General features: G+C 34.5%; 1 protein-coding gene across 2 annotated transcripts in view; it reads right to left on the minus strand.

Moving 5' to 3' along the window:
* Positions 1–231: 231 nt before the first annotated feature.
* The window catches only part of LOC132546468 (beta,beta-carotene 15,15'-dioxygenase-like), a 70,663-nt gene continuing 44,674 nt past the window's right edge, over positions 232–26,220 (minus strand). Inside the window, exons 1-3 of one of the 2 annotated variants that reach the window (XM_060210184.1) lie at positions 20,575–20,724; positions 3,882–4,253; positions 232–2,449 (exon numbers count right to left, since the gene is read on the minus strand). In XM_060210184.1, the coding sequence (XP_060066167.1) occupies positions 1,076–2,449; positions 3,882–4,070 (1,563 nt within the window). In that variant the 5' untranslated portion in view covers positions 4,071–4,253; positions 20,575–20,724 and the 3' untranslated portion in view covers positions 232–1,075. Of the gene's footprint in view, positions 2,450–3,881; positions 4,254–20,574; positions 20,725–26,220 lie in introns of those variants that run through there. The other variant, XM_060210185.1, reaches the window with a different exon arrangement.

The following is a 26,220-nucleotide window of genomic DNA, read 5'->3' on the forward strand; positions in this document are numbered from 1 at the left end:
ACTCTTCTACATCAGCCTGTTACCCCGGTCTTTACCCAAGGACAGGAGTGACTCTTCTACATCAGCCTTTTACTCATGTCTTTACCCAAGGACACGACTGACTCTTCTACATCAGGACACGACAGACTCTTCCCTTGGTCTCTACTCACAGATAAAACAGATTCTTTATCAGGCGGAATTAATAAAATACGCAAATTTACGTCTTGCTATAATAAAAAGGAGCTCTCTAGGAAAATTTATATACTTTTATTTGCAAATCTCCGTTCACATTTAACAAAAACGCACTGTTACATTATATAACCACACAATAAAAGCTTAAGAATTATCAAAAGTATACCAAAACAAAACAAACTAATAACTAACTAGCTAACTAACTAATAACTTACTAACTAAATAACTAGCCATTTATATCGACAAATAAATTCTATCACGACTGCTGCTTTCTCCACGAATTGTTCTCAATATTTTGATTTGCGAAATATCGGACAATATTTAGAAACAAGAATTGTCAAAACAAAAAGATTCTTCACTTCTACCAAATACTTCCTCAATAAAAACACTACAAATCTACAAATCAGAAAAAAAAACTACTACCATCAACACCATCCCATATATCTTATCTACATGGACGCCACCGTACAAAGGCAAGATATAATACCAATTGCTGAAACGATTTTAGACAATTCAGACGCATACAAAATGTAAAAGCAATATATGTAAATATATCTATGTATAAAATGACATCAGAAGAAGCAATCATAGCAATATGGCAATCGGTAGTGGAATAAAATAAGTGATTTCCATCCGTTAAAAAGTCCACGTATGGTCAAAATGGCAACAAAGAAATGAATTCGTGATTATCACATCATAAGCAGAGATCAAAGAGGCTGCCGTATAAATAACATATTAACAGTTTTATAACGGCGTACATAAAAAGTAAACAATTTTTTGCGACTTACTTGTACAAATTCTGCTCTGAAACAATATGTTTACAAAAACCTACAATCAACCACACATGTCACTAAGACAAGAAGGGGACAGATTTCTATTCATATGTTTCATTACGAGAGAACTGTCAATTGATGTCGAAGAAACGTCCGTGAAAATTGAACGGAACAGTTGTAGGTAAATTGGCGCGACTTCTCAATGTCATCGTTTTCGGGTCAATTATGGCAAGATAGCTCTGCTTCGCATCGCCGTCATAAGCTGATGTCATCAGCACACCGTCGTCTTCCGAGTTGCCCCCGGGTGTGGGGATGAACCAGGGTTCTGTAAAGTAGTGGTGGGGCACGGCATACATCAAGTCTCCTTTATTGTTGCAGACATCCTTCTTGACAAGAGCGAAGTGACTGAAACCCTTCCCGTTGTAGTTGATCACTTGACCGTAGATGTAACAATACTTTATATGACGATAGTTTTCGTTGATAACTGGCATTTCCAGTGCGCCGGCGCATGGAGCTTTTGGTCCATTTTCAAAGACTGTTTTTGACACAGTCTTTGTGCGAAGGTCAATTGTGTATCGCTTGAGGACTGGTGTCGACAGAATATCCATTCGAGCTGTTTTATTGAAAAGATATGAAAAGTCAAAATAGTCAAAAGCAAATGGATTTATTTGAGTTGGAAGATCCATTACAATTTTACCATCTGGCGTTTCGAAAGCGTTGATGTGATGAATAACGAAGACTGTCTCTGTCTGTAATGTATGTACCCTTCCTGTCTTTATCTCTACAACATATATAGTAGTGTTGGCGTTTCCATCCCAAACCATTCCACCCTCTACTGAGCAAGTCTGCATCATTTTCATAATACTGATAGTGTACGGAGCCGCGAACAGGATAACGTAGTTAGGAGTGACAGAGAACGAATGCATATAGTGAAGCTGGTCCGTCTCCCACTCAGCCACCATTTCTGTGCTGTCTAAGGTTGTGATTCGAACCACGGCCATACGGTGTTTGGTACCTGGGTAAAAACTAGGAATTGTCATGAACTCAATCCTTGATGACGTTCCGTACTCCGGAACTGGATGAGCAGAGGACATTGTAGCCCCTTTTACAGAATAAAAGTTTTTCGAGGAAGGCATTGGTGGAATCAAAGGTCTTATGGTATCTAAGGTGTGAAGATCAAATTCATAAGCAAACCATAAGTCACTAATGGCCACCGTTCTGTTAATGTAGTTAAAAACGTTAACGTTCATATCATCAACATTATTCCTTATGCATTGCATTTTTTCCATAAATGTGTAAGAAGGACTGACCACCCCTAACGTCATATATGGTTCAATGTCACACTTCTCGATGGACGTCAGGTAGGATTTCGACTTAATCATTTTTGCAGAAAAAAATGCAGATCCGTTTCCAGGAAAAGTCCAACTGTGAAGTTTTGCGTATCCGTCAAAATAGCTCTGGTATTTTCGTCTACCCATTTCTAATTGCCCTGGACCATTCCTGACCTGAAAGTAAAATATTGACCATTTTTGACGTGATAAGCTAAAAAAAATAAGATTTTCACTGCACACATGTTCAAAGCTCAAACGTTTCACTCTGTGTTTTAATGTCTTCCTTTCACATATACGTAATGGAAAAGCGTGAAATCACAACAGAATATACACCGCAGTCTTAAACAATATGCATCGAATCAACTCATAGCATCACTTCACACGGATAGAGTACCAGGATATGATAGAGTTAAGAAAGGAAATATCTGCCACAACAGGGGGAACCATCAACCTGTTGGGGCAACTGTTTCAACAACAACTGTTGTATAAAGAAGCATTTATACCACGTGTGTAATAAACCGTCAAGGCATTTTGACTGACTGACACTATGAAATTTGACCGGGATGGCACTTCACGTACTCGCCGAAAATAAAATGCACAATTAATGTAAATAATTAACGACAGAGTAGTAGTTTAAACAGTCATCCAAACCCCTTGTTGGTTTACATTATATTTCTCATCAGTTATGTTTCAGACGTTATCAATAAATTAATGGCTGGAAAGCTATTGAAAAGTAGCTAACCGGCGTGAAAGAAATACCATATACAGCAACCAGTATCAATTTTATGTAACCAAACACACCGGTACATTCATCCATCCATATGGATGTATATGTATTGTATAACATTGTACCAATAATTCATCAGAAGTGACCGATTCGATAAAATTCAATGAAAAGGGAAAAGCTTAGAAAATGATGGTATTAGTTTGGTAAGCGTGATGATTTCAATTTCCCTATTGTGAATTTTCCATTTCTGGATAGCAATATATCTACATCCCCAACCTATGGTGTTTACATATCGCAAATGATTCGATGTTCCATTATCCACTAAACTGACGGGAAAACTCGTTATTTATGGGAATTACGGGAATCTTTACCGTAGCGATCACATTGAAAAATATGTTATTTCTTTGTGCGATATGAAGCTGTATGTGTTTGAAGCTCGATAGTTTGCCTGTTAGTTCCGTTTGTAGCTGTATACTTTTTCTCATTTGAGAATGTATCATTACATACTTGGATTGACCAAACTTTACATGGCGGGTGTGATGAAGCAGAAGACAGTTTTCTGGAACACCTGTCACCTGGTCTTATTCTCCTAGTACTTTTTTCAAAAGTCTAAGTGTGAAACTTTCTCATACTCATACCTTGCCCTGGTTTTATTAAATTTATTTTGATTTGGACTTGTTGGTATTTTCTTGTTGTGTTTTGTAGAATATCAAATTGATCTACCGTTGTTTCATTAGCGATGTCACTGCACCGTAACATACAGTCCTTCTATTCAAACATGCTTTCTTCGGTGCAGTAATTTTGTTCTTGAAAATCAACAGATAGTTTGTTTTATTTGTCGCGATTGGGAAATGTATTGATACATAAATGTAAACTTACCAATATTCCACGAAGCCATGTTGGTAAAGGGTGCTGGAATTGTATCGGGAAATTCTCATAAGTTTTGTTATTCGTTTGAAATATATCCTCGAAGCCAGGGTCATCATCATCTGATGGTGCTGCCGACACAGTGACTTCACAAACAGTCAACACAAGTGATAGATGAAATAGCAGGACTGTGGGTGCCATTGTCGTCCTATCGATTACCGTAATGTGATACACGTTCGTTGGAAATATTCAGGGTTTAAGTAAAATTGATGATAATTCACAAAATCACGTGATATACTATGACAATTGGGTCACAAAGCAGGATGGTTTCTCTGTCGTCTAGCACAGTCATGAACCGGTCCGTAATGACTTCACTGTCCACACCTGAAATATATTAACGAATAATTGCTAACAAAATAATCAAGATTTACATGACGATTGCCGTCAATGAAGCAGAAGACGTTCTCCCTTCCGGAACAGTTGCATGATCTTACAGTTTTATTTTATAACATAATCCATCGGTTAATACGTACTATGTGCATGGACTCATGTGTGCAATATGTATTTTTGATATCAATCAAGTTGTTGACAAAACATTATCACATCATGCGAAACGAAGCGCAGAAGGTTGGGCTTTAATCAACCTTCCTCAAATCAAAGTCGCACAACACAGCTAATTGGTGGTTTAGTTGATATGAAGACTGGTTTCGAACTAATACACTACCAAAGGGTTTTTAGTGCTCATTATTGATTTTTTAGTTTTCTTAAATATATAGATATTTTCACTTCTTTTCTATGTTTTCCTCTGTTCTTGCTTTTAATTATATAAGAAATAGTGATAATAATTGCCTAATCAAAGATGTAAGTCTGAAGGACATTTTGTCTTTCTGATTAGTCTCGAAATAAAAAGGGCACCAATAGGTAGCTAGGGGAACAACATTTTAAAAAAAAGTTTCATCAAGCATTTCTCAAGAGACGTTAATAACTCTCTTTGTAAAAATTAAAAATAGCCGCCTGTCGGCCATTTTTTTCTTATCCCAAAAATAAAAGGGCACAACTAGTGACCAAGTGCTATCCAAAATGAAATTTGAGAAGATCCATTTAAAACGTCCAAAGAATACATCGTTAACAAGGATTGTTTACAGACGGACGCCCTAACAGACGAAATTTGTGGGTTGCAATAATTTGTCAAATCGATTTTGTAGGTTGTAACTTTGAAAACTGAAAAATCATCGAATTTCCGTTCCATTTCTATAAATGCTCAAGCGCACTGAGGTGTATTATTGGGTAAAGTATGCAATTTTAAATGAATTTCGTAACCTTTAGGAAGACTTTTTGACATTATCGCAAAACCTCAAGCATAACTGAGCGAGTTCGGAACTTAAAGACCACGACAATCAAAAATATGCACTCAGGGAAATGTCAAATGGAAAGTATACAAATTAATGTGATAGCATCGCAAACACATACCTGACGTACGTGAGCTGCAATATTATGTTTCTTATGAATAACATTTTGTAGAAAATTTTTCCGTTCACATATCAACAAATTTAAATGTAGATAACAAGAAAGAAGCAAAAAAGTAATGGGAGTTTTATGTTGATATAAATTACTGAGAATTTTATATTTCAGTAAAGTGCAGGTTATAACTTTTTTCATGGTTTTTGAGATCCATAACACTATTGAAATTGTGCGACCTCGGGTATCGCACGAGTATTCGTGTTAATCGGGCTGACTTAACACTTCTCGCCCTGAATACATCAAATGTTCCTTTCTAAATGACTATTATACACCGTAGTATGTTCTCAGTCAAGTGATTACCGATCGCCAAACAAAAGTGACATGAAACACGGTATATCTTTTTACAAAATACTGTTTTATATTCAGTATCTCCTATTATGTATCTATTTACTAAATATAATCGATTTATCTGCTATAATGTATATATTTACTAAATATATTCGATTTTTCTGCTATAATGTATATATTTACTAAATATATTCGATTTTTCTGCTATAATGTATATATTTACTAAATATTTTTCTATTTTCCTGCTGTTATGTATCCATTTACTTAATATTTTCGATTTTTCTGCTATAATGTATATATTTACTAAATACGTTTTCTATTTTTATGCTGTTATGTATATATTTACTAGATATTTTCGATTTTAAGCTATTATGTATCTGTTTGCTGAATATTTTTTATTTATCTGTTATAATGTATCTATGTACTAAATATTTTCGATTTATCTGCTATTATGTATAAATTTATTAAATATGATCGATTTATCTGTTATTTTTTTTTCTATTTACAAAATATTATCCATTTATTTATTTTTTTCACATGTTTTCTATTTATCTGCTATTTTAATCTATCTGTCATATTTTGTATGACTATTTCTTCATCCATCTATCTATCTATCTATCTATCAACAAAATGTTATTTCTCTTACAAAAATAGAGACAGGTACCTTACTAAGAGCAAATTTAATGTACACACGTTTAAATTAAAGAGAGTTCTAGGGAACCTGAACTTAACGAAGTCGCTGTCTTACAGCGTTTGTATCGAAACTACAGCATTTATACATATGATGATTATGTTACAAGTATATTAGATGAAAATACAACAAAACCCATAACAATACAAATTTATAGAAATAACCGGAGTGATGAAGAAACTAAGGGGTTGTAAACAGTCTTCGAGTTAATTCCAATCGCCATCTTAACTTGATTACTGCGATTTTATATCAGTTTCAATGTAAAACCGTGTGGAGATGAAAAACATTGAAAAAATACAAAAGCTGGTGGTAATAATATTGGCTGATTTTGAAAGGGAATTATCATGACAATGATGAACAAAGATGACGAAATGTAATGTTAGTGTAAACTCGCGGGGATTTCATGTTTCGATTTGCGGGCTAAAACGTGCACTCATTGAAATGTCATATTGACAGTATGTACAAACTAATGCGATAGCATCGAAAAATCATACCTAAAGTACGTGAGCTGCAATATTATGTTTCTTATGAATAACATTTTGTAAAAAAAAAAAATTTCCGTTCACATATCAACACATTTAAGTGTAGATAACGAGAAAGAAGCAAAAAAGTAATGGAAGTTTTATGTTGAAATAAATTACTGAGAATTTTATACTTCAGTAAAGTACAGGTTATAGCTTTTTTTCAGCAAAACACTATCGAGGTTGCCCGACCTCGGGTATCGCTCGAGAAATCATGGTAAAGAAAACGACTGCATTGTACTCATACTGAATACCTAAGGCAGGTTCCTAATCTTTATGATTTTTTATACACCGATACATGTTCTTATTATACTGAGACTACTGGTCGCCATATAAGTGACAAGAAAACATGGTTTACTTAAAAAAATAAATGAAAAATGTTTTCCTGATCTTGTACAAAATACGTTTGATGTATCTATTATTTCCAATGCATCCACCAAATATTTCTAATTTATCTGCGGTACAAAATAGTTATGGTTTATCTACTATATTTTATCTGTCTACAAAATAGTTATGGTTTATCTACTATATTTTATCTGTCTACAAAATAGTTATGGTTTATCTACTATATTTTATCTGTCTACAAAATATTTATGGTTTATCTACTATATTTTATCTGTATACAAAATATTTTTTGTATATCCACTATATTTCATCTGTCTACAAAATAGTTATGGTATATCTACTCTATTTTATCTGTCTACAAAATATTTATGGTTTATCTACTATATTTTATCTGTCTACAAAATAGTTATGGTTTATCTACTATATTTTATCTGTCTACAAAATAGTTATGGTATATCTACTCTACTTTATCTGTCTACAAAATAGTTATAGTTTATCTACTATATTTTATCTGTCTACAAAATATGTATGGTATATCTACTATATTTTATCTGTCTACAAAATATTTATGGTATATCTACTATATTTTATCTGTCTGCACCATGGTTGCGATATAGCTACTTTACTTTATCAATCTACAAATGTGGATTTGATATCTATAAAAATAAATGTTGAACTCCGGGAAAACAGTAAAAAGAATTTAAAAATGAAAAAGCTGATCTCTGAACCCTTCTCACTCAACTTCCTGAAATGTGGCGGACTCCTTTCTTTATGACTTTGTTACACCGAAGTGTGTTCTTGGTCTTCTAAGATTACCGGTCGATAAACACAACTGACAGAAAACCAGTGTGTTTACTTACCAAATATTTCATTTCATTTGTTTTATCTACAATTGCATCTGTGAAATAGTTTCGAATATTTTCTACCTTTTTTCATCTACATAATATATTCGATTTCTCTGACTATAAATATTTTCAATGTATTTGTTAATTTTTATGTGTCTACAGTGTGTTTTATTTACCTATTCTGTTTTAATGGAGCGTCAATATTTTATTACACCACATATATATATATATAAAATCATTGAATTATGAAATATAGCATTTAATCTTTCTCACTAGAATGTCAGACGTAGCAGCAGCTGTCAGGTAATTAGGTTATAGTTTGCACGTGTCTAGAAGACGACATTTTAACAATGTCGGAACTAGGACGTTATTTTTCCAAAACTGTTCCTGCATTAAAAAGAAAGTGTTTGATATGTAAACATGTTTTTAAAAATACACCTGAAAAGAATATTCTCTGATCCCAGTAATGATAGCAAACATAAATATGGAGACTGGAATATTCAGTCGGGATGGTTTGGAATTTAAATGACATATTTTTCGGCAAATTTCTTGTACAATGTCCCCATGTGATCAATCTATCTAATTCGTCGAGTTGTATTCAGATCAGACGTGATTTCTACGTACATGTTTCTTGCGAAAAATTAAAATAAAAGTAATCTGGCTGAAGCTGACAAAATAAAATGTAGTAAAAATAAAAAGTTGTAAAATATGACTTCAACGGCACTGTGATTAACATTTTACAAAGTGGCAAGAGTATTTGTTTAGTAATATTTTATAATAGTATTCCACATACTTCAAAATTCAGAACTGAAATGATAACCCTCCCAAGGCAATATATATGGTTGGGTTATTTGGAAATTTAAATATGCATTGTAAAATTTTACACACGTTTGTAAATTTTTAATGGTGATTAAAATAAACAAAATGCCATGGAGTACTGGGCAATTCTTTCTAAATAATAACAAAAGGCCCCATGGGCTTGACGGTCATCTAATTGTTATAATAGCAGTAAATTAAACAATTCTACATATTTTAACAGTAAACAAAAACACCTGCCATTGTTCATTCTAATTTCTTATCATTCACAAGAAATTTATTACATATCGTACCAGAAGAAAAGGAGAAAAGGAAAGAAATCTCGAATTGAAAACAGCGCTAAACCAACCTGAAGCAAACCTTGAACATTCGTTTTAATGGACAGAAATTTGTTTATACTACATACACGGAAAACTGTAAAGGGTGGTTTTTCAGACTTGACACGAATCAGTGCGGTTGGATGGTTCAAATCTGGAACACACTGTTTATCAATGCTTTCAAATTTAAATACCACCCATACTGTGTTTATGCCCTAACTGCACTGATTTGTTATTTCATGTGAAATACTCCCAAGTGACTTTTTAGTACGTTAAACGTGGTGTCATTGTCTACCTGTTTACGTTATGCCCTACCTTAATGTACACATACTTAACGCATATTTCTTTTAAAATTTACGACAGTACATGAATTAGCGCTGCACATACTGCGAGAAAACTAAGTATGTAATCTAATATTCTGTACTTAAAATGCGATAAATGACGATATATACGACATCTAAATGTAGTTTAGCAGGTGCAATATCTTATCGTATTTCTCATATACAATGTTACACAGGCAGGAGATATTAAACCTAAAAGTCGATACAGTGAGCAATATTCCGTTTTCCTTATCTTATTTGTGGATAAAAAACAATCCACTGAATCCATTGAATAGTGTCATCCAAAAAGATTGATTTTTTGAATTTTTTTTTATTTTTAATGTCTGTTCATAATTTGACACAGCAACAAAGCTTACTGTAGGATTTATATAGATATGTGTTTTCAAACAGGTAAATACTTTTTTATCCATTTCCGACTCCAAAAAAAGCACCCGCGTGTCATTCATGAATATAAATTGGTATATATTTAAGTATCTGCTCGGCGATGACTCTGGTAATCTGTAAGACTATTACTTAGACAATAACAATGAATGCAAAATAGGGACTTGACAGAAAGTTCGTTTTAATTATATGTACTACATTTAAAAGATGTAAGCATGATATGGGTGAAATGTACCGTGAATAATACGACGTCTTGAAGGCAATCCATCTACAAGCAACACGTATTATTTCATTCATTTGTTCATACCAATCAACTAGTCATATTAACTAACACACTGTGACATTGATAGTAAAATGATGTTTCACACTCCCACTTGTTTAACTCATTTAGCAGCATACAACAATAGATATTCCAAATGCCTGAAGGAATGATCATTTTATATCTGTTCACACCCTAAGAAGGAATATTTACACTCAAATTAGACATTTTTGCGCCCCTGATGCAATGTAATATTCTGATATAATTAGGTCCCGTTTATATTACCAAACATGCACATGAGAATATTTGCATATATGTAATATTTACTCACGTATGCAAAAATATAATTGCTAAATATTATATGAGCATCCGTAGTAAATCTGAAATAAATTCTAAAATCTATGCAGATGTGATATCAATTTCTTATTATCCGAGTGCGGGTCTTAAAAGTGTAAAAGTATTCGCATGTTCAGTTATTGCCAACTCAGTTGTTCTGAGATCCGTAAGAAAAGTTATAGGGATAAGTGGGGGAGAGGGGAAAGGGGCGTTGTTGAAGAGGACGATGGCTTTCATGTAGACGACATGACAAAGGGTAAATGGAATATGTGAAAGATTCGGGACGACATTGTAAGTTGTCAAATATTCCCGTCTGAGTTATCAAGAGACAGATCTTCAGTGAATATATATACTTTTTACTTCAGCTGTCAAATAATATTTTTGTTGGATTATTGCAGCCTTTGTATAATTGTTTGCTTTCACAAAAAAAAAATGATAGCAAAATCAGTCGTGACTGGAGAAATTGCATGTATGCAAAAATGTTGTAAATGTTAAAATCTCGCCATGTGAACGGATCTTCAGTATTCAACTATCTGTATATTTAGTTATGTGATTTTTTTTATAAATATCTTTTAAACAATACTATACTTTAATTAAACTGTGACATTGTCTCCTTTACAATAAAATCCAATTAAACACCATTTCTATTCTGAATTATCGTTTTAACTATCTACTCCAACTTAAACCCCAGCCAGTAAGATATGAAAGCCTGTATTGTTATTCTGTTATCGCTACTGTGCGACTAGTTTTCTTATTGATATTTGTGGTAAATATATAAGTGATGATTCAATTACTGTGAAAATTCAAACATAAAAAACATACATGTCCGCTTATAATTGCATCATAATGTACATTATCATTATAGACTGAATTCTTAAATGCCTATTTATATCTGCTGTTTGCTCTAGTACAGTACTAATAGGTCATTTACAAGATAGTGCGACGTATTACACAAATATGTTAAATTATGAAAAGGATCTGCACAGAATAACAAATAACGAAGAATTAAGCGTTAAGATGAGCGAAATATTTTGATAAATCTAATGAGTTTAAGTTCCGACAAACCTGTATGACGATTGGAAAAACTCCTGTATGTTGCCTTTCCTGTGAACGTCCAAGAGAAGCGTTTCTATAATGTTTTGTACGTATTGGAATCGATTGTTTTTCATCAGTCACAAATGATCACATCCACTTGACTGAAAATAACTTTTGTGTTAATAGGTATCATTAGAATTATTACAACCCTCTTTCTCACTGGTATTCAGGTTAGTAAACAGGCGGCAAAAACAAATTAACTTGACTTTGTTTGTTTCATTTTTTATCGCCAAAACTGTTACACGTGCGTGACAAAACATGACACTGCGCATGTCTGTCATGGTATTGTGAATATTCAAACTAAAGCGAAGAATTGGCAGTAGGCAGTAAGCCATGACGCTGTCATGCGTGACATGTCATATAGGTGTGACACAAACACTTTCCGGTTTTTTTATTTTTGGTAGGAAAAAGCAACTCGCACACGATATTACGTCAGAAGCACCAACTACATTTAAGTGATTAAATACACCGAAGCGATTGAATCATTGCTTTCTACACATATACACACGACAAACCTAAACGAACAGCTTAGCTGCGATGGCGACAACCAGACATTTCATAAAAGGCGATTATGTTACTGTTGGAAAAAACAGTAAACGGGAAAATTCTCGACACCTTCAAACCATTAGCTAACGTACATTTAGTGATGAACTATTGTTACAGCAGCGATACAAGAATTGGTCGAAGAGGTGACAGACGACAATTTGGCCTTTAATATGCTTGATTTCAATGTAGGAAAATATTTGAAGGAAATATCTGACGTAGAAATCACGGACTGATATCTATGTTCGTGCAGAAACACAGGCTTTGTTAAATGAGACGGGACAAGATAATTACAATACACTTTATCCCTCATTACATACCAACCCCGATCGATTGCGACATCCACAGTCGCTGTATAAATGTAAACAATTAAGAATAGACACGAACAAGTCTGCTCAGTACTGGTTGGTTCAACAATATGCTCAATTTTGAGATACTGGGAAGGGAACGCATCGACAATTATGTTGGTGACACATACAAAAACAATGATGAAGAACTTCATACATATTTTTTTTTTTTTTTAATTAAGAGCGATAAACGAAAACTAAAACAGATATTACAAATACAATGAGTACAAAACCATAATATTAAGCAGCCATATAAAAAGACTCCCTGCTATCAGACGGTATTATGACCGGTGGCTCCAAAAACAACACTGTGAACAAATGCGCTATATTGCAGATGCTTTAAAGTTACGTCCGACAAACTAGATTTGATCTTTTTCAAGCCTTTGTGAGAACGCATCGATGAAAAGTACGTGTAGATGAGTATGAGTGATATATACTTACATTCAACAAAAACTGAATATTACCATATCTGGTGATGGAAAAGCAATATTTGGGTATGATAAAATACAAAAATTCGAAGAGTTTAAATGACAACGTTTGCAAAAAGAGTTCGTCGTACCAAAGAATTCTTTTTAGCTATGATAAACTTGTTTTCCCGCCATTTCAATGCTGAGGTCAGAAAAGTCATGCAATCATGATTACATTTAGACTTTCTGTGGCGATCGCCTCACTGGATAGAGAATCGTTTGAATTCCGTCACACGGAAACAGGTGCGTGCGACAGGTTACCAATGGCAACATTTTCCTTCTTCTTTTCTGACCTCTTCCTTAAGTAATATATATTGCAAGGAGTGATGCTATAAGAAGAAAACGAATTTCATACCATTAACATGCAGTGGACCGATATTACAGATAATCCAAAATGAAGAGTACGTGTAGTTTAAGTGTAATTTTGTATTGCCTATGTCAAGTGCAGGTCTGATTTTGTTTGCTGCGCGTGTTCTTCTACATTGATGCTGTCCAGTCTGTTCCTACTTACAGAGGAGCGATATCTATATATGCCGACCAGCCAGACATTTTAGGTCAGTCCGGTAGAACGCTAGCCTACTTAGCCCCAGGTGAAGATTTCAGGTGAGTGGACCGACACATCCAACACATGGCAGTTGGTGTTTCTCAGGAAGCTGATTAATCGAATACACTAAAACACTTTACACGTATTGCTGTGGGTAGCATGTGAGGGGACTCCCGTATGTTGTTTAATGAAAAAGTCACCAGTAAGACATTCAACCTGAAAAATGACCCTGTCAGTTCACGGAACGATAACCCACATCTTGGTCTGTATCTGTCAGGGAATGGAGGTTGGAACGAACACTTTAATTACATAAAATCCAAGTTATCTTCCAAAACTAACATCTTGCGGAAATTTAAGTTTACTTTAGATCGCAAAAGTCTTCAAACTATGTGTTTCTCTTTCATTCGAACAAAGACGTAAATATCACAAAATTATTTGTTTTCATAAAATGGTGCACCGTCTCGCTCCGCAATACTTACAGAATATTCTTCCACAACGAAACAATCATATTCACGACCATAATTCCCGAGTTGGCAGGAACTTTCGCCCAATTTCCTGTCGTACTAATTTATATAGTAAATCATTTCTTCCTTCTGTTATTGTACTCTGGAACTCTTTGCCAGACCAAATAAAAAATGACCCATCGATTTTCAAACAGAAAAATCACCTCTTTGATTATTCACATAAAGTTCCACTGTTCTACTATATCGGAAGCAGGATGGGTCAGATTCACCATTCTAGATTAAGAATGGAATGTAGCTCTTTAAAATTTTACTTATACCGTAGAAATCTTATTGATAGTCCTTTATGTTCATGTATGGAAAACGAGGAGACTAATGATCATTATCTGTTACATTGCCGTCTTTTCTCTCGATTTCGTTTACGTTCCTTTTCTACAATAAATCGTCCAATAACTACTAAACTGTTACTATTCGGTGATGACGAGCTGTCATATGACGAAAATGCATTAATTTTTTCATGTACTCAGGATTATATCCTTAACTCCAAAAGATTTGAATGATGTCTCTTTTCTCCAATACATTCATGTCTGGGTCGGTCTTTACTGTGTTTTCATAGTAAATTCTGTACTTGAGGTATAACTGAGCAACCCCCCCCCCCCCCCCCTTTTTATTTTCTTTTTGTTCTTTATCTATAAGATAGCATATTGATTTATTCTTTCTCACATAGTATCTTATAATAACAGCCTACGTCCTCAATTCCGCATGCGTCTCTTCTAACTGGAGATGGATTAATATAAGTTGTCAAACTTGTTTCCAAATCCAATTTCAATTGTTATTTGATGCAACTATGTACATTGTAAAGAGAAAAAATGAAATAAAATAAAGTTTACAAGAACCCACCAAACGTATAATTCATTCATACAAACAGATCGTAAATGTCTCCTATACACGCATTCTAATCTCCCAGAGTTACTGCCCTTCGTTTCACTTTGTCATACGGTAGAGCGATAAGCTTGACAGCTGATGGGGACCGAGAACGCTATAACAGTGACGTTCTGGAACGTTTGACGACGCTTTTTAGGTTCTTGAAAGCAATAGGTATTGGAGCAATTATGGAGTTTAACCACAATATTTGAAAAGGTGATATCTTAACAAATTTCATTCCAAATGTCTAAAGTTTTGATGACTTTAAACCGCAAAACAGACAGATAGATTACAAACATTTCCCATACGTGTATCTATCCTAATTGGAGGAACATTATTTTATTTTTCAACACTTTTGATAGCATGTGTTTCAAACCATATATTGATCGGCATGTTCAGTTCATTTGAATTCTTTTTCATTTCTACATTAATGCCTTTAATTTAACGAATAACCAAGTTCGGCATTCACAGACTACTGCGTCACAACAATGATTGCTATATTGGCTTCAGCTTAATGGTGTTTTGCCGCAGCTGTTTCGGTGTAACTGAGCTTTTTACCTTTAGTATTGCATCGTTTTGATCTCTCAGGGCCGAATGATAATAAATAAACGAATTGAAGCTATTAGTTGAAAAAAAAAATTTAATTCAAATATCTAGAAATGAAATAATTTATTGACAAAATAGGACAGGACGTAATTCATAAATGTTCCTGTTATGTTAAATATAGACGTTTCATCTTCACATCAAAAGAAATGATATTTGCCTGTACAATGTCATATGTATTAATTGCAATGAGAATTTTCGTACATATGTCATCATAATAACAGACAGAAAATCATAGAGTAGATCAAATACTCGACAAAATTATTACACATTTTCTGTTCAGCTTCAGATTCGTTTTTTTTTTTTTTTTGATAAATCGCTTCCGTCGTTTTATCTCTCTAGAATAGACAGGGAATGCGAAGGCATCCCTTCGCTGGTATATTAATACACAGTCCTTTCTTTATCTTATAGAATTATTCAGATGGCACTTTATCTATATTACGAGTCTTATTTGACCGGTATGTATGCCAGATAAAGTTAATTGAAGACAACTACAGATTATGGGATGCTCGAATTCGTTCATGCCTATTTTCATTTCATAATTGTTTTCATGATTTTTTTTTTTTTCATATACATGTATATTGATATTATCCTGCATAGATTTCACAGAACTGCAAAGAGCTTTTGGCTAATCGTCAACGCCCTTTTCTGAAAACATTTCTTCGATAAGAACATTAGACTTTTTCACTCTATACACCAACATAACCCATTCTAAACTGAAAGAACACCTTAGTTCTCTAGTTGCGAGGGCTTTCTTTCTCAAGAAAGGTGAACGGCGGTACAAATATATGGCTGTGACCTATACTGAATCGTATTTCTTGAAAAATACGTCCAAATATATTGATCATATATATGTTGAATATGTTGTTCGGAGGACGAATTCATAAAAATGCTCGAGTTTCTGGTTGACATTTTCGTCGAGTTTGGTGGTTAGATCTCCCTACAGGCTATTGGCATACTGTGGGAACTAATTATGCCCCTCTGTTGGCTAACTTGCTTTTGTTTTCATACGAGACTGAATTTGTCAAAGAACGCATATCACAAGACCTTGCAAAGTCGCTTAATTTTCACTTTCATATATACTGATCGCCTCGTCTTTAAATAACGAGAAATTTATTGACCAGGTCCATCGTGTACACCCACCAGAATTGGAAATCAAAGATACACCAGTTTTCCATCAAGCGATATGATAAGCCTGATTATTCAAATTCCCTTTCCGTGAATTTTCCGTTTTATGGATAGCTACAACCGTGCATCATCAACTCATGGTGTTTACATGTTTGATTTGATATTCAAGGACCCAATCCCGTTATCACAATTTTCGTGCAAGAAGTTGTCAACTGATGGACAAACTGGTAACACGGGGTTTCAAATGATTCAGGTTGATGAAAATAATGGGGAAATGTAACGGTCGTCATATTGGTTTCATTAAGATGTATCCTATTTCTTTGTGCGATATGAAGCTGGACTTGTTTTATTTGTCTTTAGTTTGTCTCTTAGTTCCATTATTGAATGTCTTGTTCTCATTTGAGAACGTGACATTACTTACTTGGATTGGCCAAGATTTAAAGGGTGGGTATTGTCTGTGAAGTAGAAGACGTTTACTCTACCGGAACACTTGGTCTTATTATCCTTGTACTTTTTTTATAAATCTCCGACTAAATATCTCTTTTGTTCATATTTTGCCCTACTTTCTTTTTAATTTGGGTTTGCATTATGACATAATAGTATTTTCTTGTTTTAGCTACAAAATGCTAAAAATTAGCTAAAATTTCCACACCTCGTGAACTTATACCAACATATGACGTAGAACATAGAATAAGTCTGCACGTCGGCTTTAAACCAATCCCTATTCTCGTATTCATTCATTGTTCTTTTCTCATCAGCCGGCAACCTTCAAAGTTATTCAAGCTTTGTGCTACTAATGCGATTTCCATCGGTTTTCCTTGCAAAATACACGTTAATGTTCACAGCTTTTTCTTTGATAATTTTAACACTTTCACGTACAAGAATACCCTACTGGATGGCATTACATCCTAACACCTGACTTACATTTCGTGAATCAAAAGCATCATTTTGTAATACTAAGAATCTGGATTTTTTATTCGGCTTAGATATAGATGGATAAGCAACTGCTTATATCCAGGACCCTAGGCTGACTATGCTCAGGCACGTATAATATATGTATATATTATACATCTCTCATATGCTTTACCAATATATACACAGAGTTGACAACGCACACCTGACTATTCCAACTCGAATTCATGTACAGCTATTTCTACGTGATATCATTGGTTACGTACGCGCCTACCGATTCGTCACTAAGTCATGGATGAGTGATTTTATCCAACTTAGTAGGTATCGTTTTAATCGGAGACTCGTACAGCCATTGTTATATAGGTTTGTTGTGTAGCATAAATGGAGATTACAGATCTACTAGTCCGTAATTGTACGGTACTTAACACGTCAGACTTATTTCGAGTTTGAACTCGTAATAGCATAAATATCCATGTTAAAAGTCACAAACAAAAAATAGCCACCTTCAATGATATATATATACATGAGTATAAAAATAAGAGTTTTACAATTCACTTCAATAATATCTGTTAAATGAAAACAAACACTTTATTATATGAGTGCATATGGTCAGTTATTTAGCAGGACATGCCAGTAAAACCCCAACTGAGAGCCCCTATAGTTTACCTTCGACAGGTGTGAACTATAGCCATCTTTTTCTGGGCAAATGTCTCATCGTCTGACTCGATGTCCTATGTGATTTCACACATTACTACAGTCAATATACGAAGAAATCATCTGATTTGGTCAGTGTCATAGATAAAAAGACACTCCTGGATTTGGTTAAAACAAATAAAACTACGGGAAGATCTAGAATTTAAAAAATACATTTGAACAGAACAATTAGTTATTACTGAAGCAATTACAATTTGAAGAATAACAACTGAAAACACTTGATTAAAAATTCGGATTGAAAGGGATCAACAACATCTACCGCTAACTATATCTTAAAGTAACCCATTACACCAAGGAAGATGAGAACAATAATTAGACATTAATTAACTACAGCAGTAAAAATGTCTCTACTTTGGCAATGCTTCTATTCAATACAAATAAATACATAGTACAGAGCAAATCTTGAATTCATTTTCAATGAATTCGTGGTTTATTTAAGCAATTGAAACAATGTAGCAATAATGAAATTTGGAAATAACCATATGTAATACCCCTTGCTAGTAAATTTACGATTGAACATTCATCATCATGTCATTTCTGATAGGCAAATGGGGAGCGAAGATAAGCAAAAGGCCCAATCGCCGAGGTGTGAAAGTGAACTGCCTGGGGCGTATAGCAATTAGTTCCTATATCTAGGACACGGGGGAAAAACTTACTGATGATGGGCCATCTTGCGTTGGCGTAGACAAACGTCTGAAATATGGACTGTGCACAGATGATGGCTATATTATATGTTCATGGTAGGGGATGTAAATAGCTATGGTATATAATGAATTGTCAATTTAGAATATCTTGACTTCAGTCACTCAGTATCTCTGCACATATGTATGTGTACACTTCACTATATCTTCATTAAAGTGGGATATGGTACAAATTTCGAATGAGAAGATGTTCTGTATAACCTTGCACAGTACAACAGCTGTCATGACGGCCATTACCAAAGGATCATTTCGTCCACTAGTTATTGACACGGTACTGACTGTACAAATTAGTTATAGAAACATTGATATTGACTGAGAAACAATTGAAAAACAAAGCAAACAAACAACAAAGCAATTATCTGTGACTTGTATTTAATCGGTTCTAAAAATATTTTCTCGTCCAACCTCCTTAAAATTCCCGAAAGTCAAGAATGGATGTCTTTGTTATAATCATAATAAATATTTTCGTGAAAAGTTATGTGCCATTTTCTCCTAAGAAATGACACAACTAATTTCTAATTCAAGTTTATAAAAGTTATATAAATGTGTTGGAAAGTTACTATACTTGGTAGTCAGAGGCATACATTTAAAGATTTATACATAATATTGCTTTTATTTCCCTTTGAAGTTGTCAAAATAAACGTTTTGTTGAAAATTAAATATATATATATATAAATATTTGTAACGGAGAAATGTTAAATTTCATTATCAGAGACATATAACATGGAATTTTTATCTACAGAACGATATATTAATATTTTTCTGAAATACCGTTATATACAGTAAAAAAAATCGTTCACCAACAGCGAGAAACCCCTCCATAGCTGCATATCACGTCATTTGACCTCTGAACCCTACCCAGTGCAAACTTAGCCTCCAGCCAAAGTGAAGAAGAGACAGAATGCATGCAAGTATGGAAATTTCTTTGTATAAAAATATTTAGTAAACCACAAAATTTTTTTTATTAAAATCATCCTAGATTACGTATGGCGATCGTATTCATAGTTACGGCCTCGTTCCGAGTACGAAACGGAAGACTTCATTTGTGCATGTGCAATGTACTGTCACTAATTGGAATCTCATATGCAAAATATTTGCCAAACATATTAAAATTTGTAGATCGGTCCTTTGCAATATCATCATTACAACGTAACCTTCAGTTTTGTATAACCAGAGACATATATATGTGTTATATATGTCCCTGGTATAACAGAACATGGTACATTCTTTATTCGGTTGATTCCTAATCCGTGTATATAAACAACAGCACAGCTCAAGGACAGGCACATTCTCGTGTGACCGAAAGGGAAATGACATTTTCTTATCCACTCAAAGACCGCCAAGCCTTATTGATAGTTGTTGTAATATATCGACCGTCTTATCCCTCCCCTTCAAAGCTGTAGTGATGTCCTGAACGTGACCACCTAACACCACGCCCGTCAACCCCATCTGTACAACGCCATTTTAAAGCTGTCGTGACTTCCAATGTCACATTTACTACATTCCCCTCCTCCTTCCCCTCCCCCTTGCTTTTAGCAGGAAAGTAAGACACACCCTCACTCCATCATCCGAAATGAGCATGCTAATCTATCAACGTGAACCTACCTTCGTGGTCAGTAACAACCGACTTCATGATGGTCAGCCGATCATATCATGGCTGAAGCAAAGGCCTGAGTTGAGACGGATTGTAAACATTACACATCCTCAATATTATGCACTCTGAGTCGAGTAGTCTGTGCTGCAGCAGTATGCATCTTTACTGTAGTTGTTGGGCTCGTGCCTAACGCTTATACACACATACATACACACACACCACCACACATAATACACACGGTCACCGTGTAACGGTCACCGTGTAACTGATGTCTGTCGGTCAACCTGACCAAAGGGAAATCTACTGTTGCTCATACCATTTAGGTTATGATAAAGCGATAAATCGATAAAATGAAAAGTTTATGACCACGTACGTTTGTATGTGTACCAAACACTGGGAGACAAAAGAGTTGTCGTTATTGCATTTAACCATTAACCATTACATACTCTGTAAATTATAGTACATTTTAATAGCCATTCTTCCTTATTTGGGCATTTTGATATAAAAATGTTTACCAGATTCCAACTACTATTTAATTAGAATACATCAAAATCACTTAATTTAAAACCTGTAATTATTTTATAGGATACCAAATTAATGAATTATACTGTGATAAGCATATAATGCATAAAATAACATTTTTAAGTTATGACGCAATAGGCTTTACTCAATAATGAGAGAGAATATGTATAACACTTTTTAGATATATACGTATTAAAATCAATAAATATGTATATGAACATATTGTATAACAAAGTAGCGGTATTAACAAAGGGAAATTTAAGGGATTTTTCTCCAAAAGTAATCACTAAACATCACTTTCTACAGTATTTTCTAACATCGTTGTCAATTTCACCTTGCTATTTACTATAGATCTAGCTGATGAAAACGGTATGTAATATGTGAAAACCCAGTTTAAAATCAAAGAAATGTGCTAAATTTACAGTTGATGTGAATACACTCTATTTGAGAGTATGGTCCAGTTAATACGTGAGAATACAGGTAAACAAGGTGGGAGAACAACACAGGTAACTCAGGAACTGGCTATATCCACTGTCAAAACATGGCTGCTTTCATGATGTCCAAAACAGTGTGATAAATAACACATCACCACCACAAGGGAATGAGAGACTAGGCTCAATCTCTGACGTAAGCTTTTGTGTTTCTTCACTGAGTCATGCAGATGTTATGAAAAGCTTATCTACCTGTGTCTCGATGTCGTAGTCCGAGTAGACTTAGCACTGGCCAGCATAACCAGAACCATTTTTGTAGGACAATTAAAAGGAAGTTTCCTTTTCGTAACAAAAGTTACGCCAATGAATAATCGTAATGCATTACAAAAGTGAAATAGGTCAATCGGAAAAAATACTAAGCGTGGACAAAAAGTGGTATCAATTAAAGGTATGGCATTTCAGTTGTAAATATAGCTTAAACATGGTGTTTTATTTTTACACAAATATCAAAAGTTCACACAAATCATTTGTCACAAAAGTTTAGTACAATCAACTTTACCACTGCTTATTTGCAAAAAAGATTAGTTATGTACTTTTGGTGAAAAAAATGTACATGAAAACAGCAGGGCTGGTTAGCTCAAATTTCTTCGCCACAGAGATATAGGCAGTATTTTGATCCCTCCGTATTATACGTCCATGTACAAACCAATTATCATTGTTTCTAAATTTAGAAACCGGAGTTTAAAATACTTGCGTTGCTGCTCGACACAAGCATATTGTGGTACTGTCGTATTTGTTGTTAATTTTGTGACTTTGACTTAATTTTGATCGGTTGGTGTTGTATAAACAATGGGCCGATCACTTTTTCTAGAGACCAGTTGGATAATATAAAGTAGTTCAATGTTTACATGTTTACACTCGTAGGTTACGAACGGAAAATATCACGTAAGTAGTTAAAAAGACGCACACATGGTGGTTAGTTCAATATATTGCCGTAAGGCTGTTTTGACAGCGTTGGACTGATGTGATGTCACAGATTTGGGCTACTCATATCGAGGCGATCGCTGCTGAGACAAAGGTGTACCTTTCAGATAAACCGTCCGCTGAAAGGCTGACAGGCCATAGTAGTGGAAGTAAGACATTAAAGTAGATCAATTACAACATTTAGGAAACGAAATAAACTACAATGTTTGCACTTTCTTGACCTTTTACAGCAAAATGTTCACGGTATATATCAAATGCGTTCGATCGTGTGTGACACAAGGGACTGAAAACTGGCAAACTATAGTATTTCGGATAACTTCTTTGATTGGTTAGATAATTACATTTGTAATAGACAGTTAAATCTACTAATGGCGGTGTCCCTCAAGGCTCGGTATTAGTTCCTCTTTTATTTATACCCATTATATTGCTGATAACCTTGTAAGTTTATGTTAATTATGTGCAGATGACACCTCCTTACTTCGCTCAGATATCTCTCCTGAAACCATTGAAACATCGATCAATAATGATCTAGATAAAGTTAGACTTTCGGCAGATAAGTGGTTCGTTACGTTTTATCGTATTAAGACAGAGGCGTTACTTGTTTCCAATTTTGAGAATGATCATGTAGTTGAGATTAAGTTTAATAATGTCGATGTTACATTTGTAGAAAATCATAAGCACCTGGAAGTCATATCAAATGAAAGCTGCAAATGGAGTCGCCATGCTGAAAATATTTTTAAAAATGTGTCGAAACAGGTAAGTGTTTTACGAAAATTGAAGTATGTGCTAAATAGGCGATCATTAGACAATCGTCTCAATCGGTACTGCAGAAAGTTTCGGTACTACTCTTCAAAAAATTAATATGAAGGGACCTTCACTTCCCGCTCCACATACATTTCCTTATTTCTTTGCACCCCATCCCTACCATACCTATTTTTCCAGGAAAAAATAATTTATCTTATGTATAGATTCGTGTTATCTTGTGTATACATTTAGGGGTTGTGTATCTTTTTTGGCGAGGGCTTGATATAGGTTGGAAAACTTGTGCCCGGTAACCATTTTATTTATTTGATCCAATTAAAATATGATTAAAAAAACAGAAGAAAAAAAAACAGACGCGATTATAAAATATGCCGAAACAATAAAATCTGTGTTAAGATCGAATCCGTTCGACTGTATGGGGGTAAAACAAGGGGAAAGTCTATCGCCATTTCTATTGGTCACTGATCTTTATGTCTTACAGTTCTTTACAGTTAATAATATTGGATGCCTCGAAACAGTACCTAACTTAGATGATACTATTGGAATATCCTTAAAATGTTTATCAATCTGTATGATGATAATATCTTAATGCCTGAATGAGCTAATGGTTTACAATTTAGTAAACACGTTTTAAATGCATTGTAAAATACGGAAACTGGAGGTTAATACAAAAACTCAAAGGTCTTTTTCAAAGACGATAACTAAATAGGCCACATTTGAAATTGTGAATACATTTTCTATCAATTTTTTGCAAGATGTACAATTCACGGAAACAAGTTTTAATCTCTTTTTAAAATTCAAAAGAGATTTCCACTGACATTGGCTCAGGATATTGAACCCAGAACAACATTAAAACATATTTTTTTGTATTTGTTTATTTTTGGAAATTTTCACATAAATACAAACATACACAAGAAAACATGACACACACTTCCTCTCACCACTATTCATAATTGCCATGACCATTATATAATTCGTGCATCGGAATAAAAATTCATCCGCAGTATATATATAAACATACACACCAACCCACGCCCCCTTACACACACACACCCACTCTCTTACACACACACACACACACACACACACACACTCACCAACAAACAAACACCCACAGAGAGAAAAAGATAGAGAGAGAGAAAGCGAGAAAGAGAGAGAGAGAGAGAGAGAGATGGGGGGGATGGCATAATAATTAAAATACAAAAAAAAAAAAAAAATTCACTTCATTAGTGGGTCAATATATTTTTCTTGAAATCACAAATTACACACTTTCTCCCATTTTTTCCATTTCTTTTTGAAATTTTCCATGGCAATTTCACCTTGACTATTAGCAGTGTATTTTTGTGAATTATAATGGTATTTTATTGTGATAATAAGACTATTAATGTTCAGAGAGTTGTGAAGGCATCGCATCTTGTATATATATTGTTTGATTAGAAGAAGTATTTCATTGTCAACTTTGTGACATTAAAACATATTATCGACGGTTTATTTTGTTACCGTAAAAATCCGGAAAAAATAAGGTTTTTTTTTCTTCAAAACTGAAAGGTGCTAAGTGGGGAGTGCGTCCATTTCGACCCTTTTTGAGGAATTAATTGGTTGTCGGAATCATTTGGTAGGCACAACTGACAGAGGGAAGTATTCGACGATTTATTTATGAAATATAGAATTATAACTGTATATATATATATTAATTATTAATGCTAACTATCCACATCGACATCATTCAAAATCAGAGAGACAGGAAAATACCGATCAGCTAAGACAGTGGCTTGTGTGGAATATCATGTCGATAACTTAAGGTTACCATTTATAACATAGTTGTTAAGAAATGTCAGGTTTTCATTTTATTCCTATTCACGTTGGATAACGCAACAGAGAAGCCATGAGCACATGTATGCTTGTGTATTGGCAGAAGATGGCGTAATAAGTTTACGGAGTGTGAGACTTGTGACTATAGATTTATCATTTATTAAAATTGATTGCATTGGTGTTTACGAAGCATATCTATGAGTCTTAGGATAATTTACACGTCATAATAAATAGGGAAAGTCTTGGCGCTATTATCTTGTCAAAATGTGTAATGAAACACCATTACTCTTAGACATTAGACACATGACTAAATTCCTTGCTCCTCGTATCGATTTCCTACAATAGAGAGTTGGGGCCTCATTTAAAAAAAAATCAAACTTTATTTATTTCACAACAATTAAGAAACAAGTTTTTTTTCAACTTATACTAATCACTCTTGTTGACCCGGATGTAAGCGCGCGAGGGGTCTTATTGTGAGAGGAAACCAGAGTAATCGGGGAAAACCCACGTGGTCTGGCAGGTGACCTTTGTCTTTTCACATCCGTTCTAGGAGTCAAACACCGGACGGCGAGGTGAAAGGCGAGTGCGTTACCACTGCGCCACCCAACCACCCTCGATATGTGTAGGCAGGCGCGTGCACGATACACATTCTGATCTCCCAGAGTTATTGTCCTTCGTCTCACTCTATCAGTAAGAGGTATAGCGATAAGCTTGGTAGCCGATGAGGGGCCGAGGACACCCTGACGTTTCCTACCCGACCCAGTTCGCACCAACTCCTTTTTACTACCAGCACCGTTCGATCCACGACGTTTCGCATCCGGTACAAAGGCTTTTTGCATCCTCTAGCTTTTATTGTTGTAGATAAAACAACTTCTGATTACGTAGATTGTGTTTATATTATGCGTATATTTGCTTTTACAAAATTTGTTCCATTTCTAATCAGAAAAATATCGTTATCCAGTATGGTAATTATATTACTGAAAAGCTGAACAGAAAAAGATATGGCAATACGTGCAACACTTAGTTCTGTTAGTCAATCTGAGAAAATACAAAGAAGACAAGTATATCTTGATAACGGAAAGTAAAGTCCTTCACGTGTGCGTTGAATTTTAATTCTCACATACAATAAATATTTAACTTGAAAAC

This window comes from Ylistrum balloti, unplaced genomic scaffold (genome assembly GCF_031769215.1).
Source record: "Ylistrum balloti isolate Yb309-2 unplaced genomic scaffold, AGI_CSIRO_Ybal_v1 Utg369892, whole genome shotgun sequence".
Lineage (NCBI taxonomy): Eukaryota > Metazoa > Mollusca > Bivalvia > Pectinida > Pectinidae > Ylistrum > Ylistrum balloti.